Genomic DNA, 5,667 nt, shown 5'->3' on the forward strand with positions numbered 1-5,667 from the left:
TGGCAGCACACGCTGCTCACACGTCTCTACACTCATTAATTTTAGGATTATTTTGTTTATATATAAGATTCTACTTTAATTATTACACTACTTATACTGAATTAATTTATTAGGTGAAAACTGCGCTGAAGTCAGCAAAAGTTACGAATCATGTTGATGTTACAAGTTTATTTTACGAGGTTGGGAGATAATTATTCATTTTATTTATATGCTTGTAGTTATTGTGATTGGTCGGCGCATGCGCGGCGACGCAACAGTTGTCATCAACAAATTTATTATATTATAAATAAAATCTATAATTATCATGCATAAATTATCAATTGGTTGGGCAATTTAAATTACTGTTAATTATTAATATGAGGAGTAATTGGGCATTTGACGTCGGGAATTGGCAAGGTTACGCAATTGACATCGGGTACGTTATCGTTGGTATTATTTGAAAGTAACATGCGCCAGAGATAGTTCTCCAATGGGTTAAAATGAGATGCAGATATACAATAGGGCCGGCCGAGGTGCCGGCATGAAACTCACGTGCTGCCATGTTCAGACGTGGATAAACATTTGTACGGGCAAGGTGTGCTGCTGCCGAATAAAAATTTATTTCCAAACGCTATTTACGTTAGTGTACAAATAGTAATTAAAAATTGCCATCGAAGTCGGCATTGTTCTTGTCGAAGGGTGATAATTAGTTTCTTGAATTTATTGATAATAAGAATAACGATGGAGCCTGTTCGCCGTTTATTCTACAACGATGACTGTAAGTACCTTTGGTAAATTCATTGGCGTGTAACTTTCCTTTCCCACGTTGGTGGCCATTTGCAAGCGTGCGAATATCACGTAGGTGGAAATTATTTATCGGTAGATTGGTACAAGCATATAACGAACTGAGTAATAATCGAGCCCAGTGGATGATTAAATTTTAATCGCAAATATTTATTATTATTTGAACAGCGAATATTTATTTTAGGGAAAATATTTTGCTATTATTATTATTTTATGTCACGTGGTGACAATTATATGCGGCTGGGTTTCGATAGTCTGATATACATATACATTACACAGCGCTGATTATTAAGTTGAGTTGTTAAGTATTATTAATTTGCGTATTGAATATTAATAATTTGAGTTATTAACTATTATTTAACGGAATATTGATTACGAATTATTATTATAAGCGTATTGATTATTCTTGAATTGAATTATTAGTTATTATTTACTTGAATATTGATTATGAATCATTATTAATTTGCGTATTAAATATTAATAATTTGAGTTATTACTTATTGTTTAACTGGATATTGAGTGTGAAGTATTATTAATTTGCGTATTGATTATTATTAATTTGAGTTATTAATTATTGTTAATTTGAATTATTATTATATTTAATTTGAGTTTGATTCATCAAGTATTATTTAATTATCACGTGAGAGTGATCAAGGTGATATTTATTTTATTATTTGTGTCCAAAATACTATTGTTTTTGAAATACCGTAAATCCACCAGTGGAATTTACTGGGAAGTGTTACTGGAAATAATTTAAATGAATTTACGTATATTCACGTAAGATTGGAATATTAATTATTACTATATGTGCGTTGGTTTGTCAAGACATTTATTGTTTTTGCAGAATTGTTATGGTTCGAATTAATTTTATATACGCATATTATTATTATTATTATTATTATTATTATTATTATTATTATTATTATTATTTTTCTAATTATTATTTATGTGAATGTGCGATGTAGTTGCTTAAGTGATTAATTAATTAAGAATTAAAACAAATGGTCATCAACCCGGTATTTATTTAATTTTATTATTTTAATTACTGCTATCTTTCTTGCTATCCTTATTCCTAAATCTGAAATCGCTATCCTGTTATTTATTTTATTTTCATTTTCATTTTCTCCGTTCTGTACTTTTAAGTTAATTTTGTTCGTGGGGCACACGAACTGGCGCCCAACTAGGTTTTCTAACCCAGCCTGAGCAGAGCAACCAGTCCAGGGAGATTCAGGATATCTCCAGGTGGGACATTTGTTTTCTGGGTTTATTTTATTTTTTCAGTTTTCGACCAACGGAGAGCCATAACGGCTATTGAGCGCCAACCACACTCCGCCGTGGGACGCGTAAAATAGTAAAGAACGTTATATATATACAATTAGACCCGGCCAATTTTTAGATCTGATTATATAATGAGTAATAATATAATTATACAAAATTTTTTTTCATCGGGTATTTAATAATTTATTTAACTATCATAAAATGATTCGAACGCAGTTATTATTTGGCTCGTGCATGTCTACCTTCTTATGTGTCAATATAATCAGCGATTCATAATCTAGATTATTTATTTAAATAGTCAAGTATCGAATGTATAATGAAGTTAATGAGCATGGCAGAATACTGGTCGGGAGTTACAGTTGAGTTATTCTTATTTTCATTCCTTGCAACGAAAATTGAAGAACTGGTTAGTTATTTTTTAAATGGATGAGGATGGTTATTTGCACGATAATTATTAAATACTGTATTTCTCATTTAATAAAACGGTACTAAAATGAAAAATGCGTCTTTATAAAGAAATATTTTTTAAATAGATGAACTGTAAGAATTGGAACATTTTCAGGGATTAAAAACTGCAGATGCAATATATTCATGCAATTGGGAGCGATCTATGGTTAATCACAAGGGTAAATTTAGTGATAAACATCGACAAATAACAGTTGAAATAAATCAAATGATAAACTTTAGTTTGATGCGTGCCCAAAAACCGATTTTTTTCAATGGAGGATTATTTTATATTCTATCTTTACAAACTTTCAAGGCAGTAAGTTTAAAGCTAGATGTTGATACTTTAATTTTTTAATTACGCTTTTTCTAATAGATTACAGGTTTTGCATTGTCAAATGCTGTAGTACTACGTCAACTTTCCGGAGAAACATAGAATTTATTTTCAACACAAAAAAAAAAAAAGATTCTTTAGGTCAAGAAGAATGTAATTTCCAAAAAAGGAAATTTTTAAATTAAAATATACTATTTTCTTCTTTGAAAAAATTTTCTCTGAGTAAAAAAAATTTTTTAACTTCCCGCCAAGAAAATTGAGAATTTTAAAAAATTCGGGAAGTTATTGGTTTCAGTCCGATTTTCGAAAAACAAATTTCTAAGAGATCTTAGCGTTTTGAGGTTCTAGGAAGCTATCCTGACTAATTTTACGATGATGTCCAGGTGTATGTATGTATGCATGTACGTGCGTATGTAAATATCTATAACTTTTGAACGGATGAACCGATTTTGATCGTTGAGGTATCACTTGACGCAACTTGTTAATATCTAGAGACCGTGAAAAGTTGAGCTTGATCGGTCGAGTGCGTTCGAAAATATTCCAAAAAAAGTTTTTTTAAAATTGTTTTTTTAACTTCCCGCTAAGAAAATTGGAAATTTTCAAAAATTCGGTTATTGGTTTCAGTCCGATTTTCGAAAATCGACTTTCTATGAGATCTTGACGTTTTGAGGTTCTAGGAAGCTATCCTGACTAAATTCAAGATGATATCGGAATGTATGCATGTATGTATGTATGTACGTACGTACGTACGTATGTAAATATTCTATAACTATTGAATGGGGGAACCGATTTTGATTGTCGAGGTATCATTCGACGCGGCTTGTTATTTACTATCAGCACTAAAAATTTGAGCTTAATCTGTAGTGTACGTTCGGAGATATTTCAAAAATAAAATTTCTTCAAAAATGTTTTTTTTCGAATAACTTTTAATTTGCTCTATGGGTTGATTCCAAAATCTAATCAGCTCTAAAACTTTGCAAACTTTGTAAGAGAAACCATTAACGAAAGAATTAACAAAAATTTTTTTTTTTGAAATCTCTCAAAACGTCTTGATAAATCAATCTTAAAATTCAATCAGCTCTAGAACTCAATAAAACGCGTCGATTGCCTTCTCAACCGTCTCAATCGGTGAATTCATTCGAGAGATATCGTTGTAGAAAAAAAAGGTAAAAAACGTTATTTTTCTAAAACAAAGGCATACAAAAGTATTTTCGAGCTCGAAGAGCTTGACAACGTATTCACAACAATGTTTTTAAGCTCAAGGAGCTCGTGAATAGCGGGAAGTTTTAGGGCTGGTCCGCAGGGTCAACCGATAGACAGATTTTTTTTTAGATTTAGATTTATTCTCGATCATAGTGTATAACTCCTTGTGATCACAATATTTTACAATATTACATAAAATTACATTTAAATACTTAGTATAAATAGCATATGTAGGTATAAATGACTCTCAACTCACAAAATTATTGAGATGAGACTAGAAAGGCCATCAAGTTTTAATTAGTTAACATATCATCAACATCATAGTATTTAATAGACAATTAAATTAATTAGTTACGACTTAACAAAAATTTTATCATCCATCCATCCTGATATTCATTCACTTTCACGCTCTTGCAAGTAAGTAAAGCATATTTCTTTAAATATGCCGAGTGATGATGATGTAATATTTTGTGGCAGAGCATTCCAAGAATTACATCCTGTTACGATAAATGATTTTTGATAGGCCATTGTATGAGCAAATGGCACATTTAAAGTATCGGTACGCAATGGATTTCTACGTGAGGAAATATTTTGACTTAGCGTAAGCTCGTGTCCAAACAAACCAGGCTTCATGAGGCATAATGCTCTATAAAACTCACATAATAGCAGTTGTAGACGACGGTTAGAAGGTTGCAGCCAACCAAACCGTCGTCTATGTTCCGATATATGTGCATCTCGTTTAATTCTTAAAATATAACGTGCACAATTATTTAATGATACCATTAAAGATCTATTAAGCTCATTTGTCAAGTTTGTTAAAACACAGGAGCAGTAATCATAAATTGGAAATACTAGACAGACCATGAATCTACGCCTCAATTGCAGGCTAAGATCACAATCATTTATTTTGATTCTATATAATGCAAATGCCGCACGTCTTCTAATATTAGCTACATGCGAATGCCATGATAATGTACTGTCTAGAATAATTCTAAGATATTTGAATGTATTGACAAATTCTATCAAATTCTGATCAACATAAATTCGAAGTTTATTGCAGTCTCTATTTGATATCTCATTCAATCTACACACATTGATTGTACTACCAAAATACATAGCCTTCGTTTTAGAATGGTTTAAACGAAGCTTATTAATCTTGCGCCAGTTAGAGATGCGCTCAATATCATCATTTAAACGACAAATGCATTTATCAACATCACTCAGCTTACATCTTATATATATGACCAGGTCATCAGCATACAGTAGATATAAATAATATTTCGAGCATTTTGTCAAGTCATTGATAAATAAAGAAAAAGCAAAGGTACCAAAACACTGCCCTGAGGTACTCCAGAATCCAGGTTAATCCAATCTGAAAATTTATTATCAGCAGTATATACTGATTGCAATCGTCTGTACAAGTATGAGTAAAACCATTTAACTGTATTAACTGAGAAACCAAGATCAAAAAGATTTAGTAATAATAAAAGATGATCAACTGTATCGAGGGCTTTAGTAAAATCAAAAAATACTGCTAAAGTAACTTCTCTTACATCAATAGCCAACCGAATATCATCACAAAATCTCAGGACAGCAGTTTGTGTCCCCATACCTTCCTTAAAACC

The 5,667-nt window shown here is 31.2% G+C and overlaps 1 protein-coding gene across 1 annotated transcript; it reads left to right on the forward strand.

Moving 5' to 3' along the window:
- Positions 1–575: 575 nt before the first annotated feature.
- Positions 576–2,965, forward strand: LOC128667463 (uncharacterized). Its single transcript, XM_053737515.1, has 3 exons — positions 576–757; positions 2,624–2,824; positions 2,882–2,965. Exons 1-3 carry the CDS (start codon positions 752–754, stop codon positions 2,939–2,941), a joined length of 267 nt encoding a protein of 88 aa, XP_053593490.1. The 5' UTR covers positions 576–751; the 3' UTR covers positions 2,942–2,965.
- The last annotated feature ends 2,702 nt before the right edge of the window (positions 2,966–5,667 follow it).

The sequence above is a fragment of the Microplitis demolitor genome, chromosome 3, assembly GCF_026212275.2.
Source record: "Microplitis demolitor isolate Queensland-Clemson2020A chromosome 3, iyMicDemo2.1a, whole genome shotgun sequence".
NCBI lineage: Eukaryota > Metazoa > Arthropoda > Insecta > Hymenoptera > Braconidae > Microplitis > Microplitis demolitor.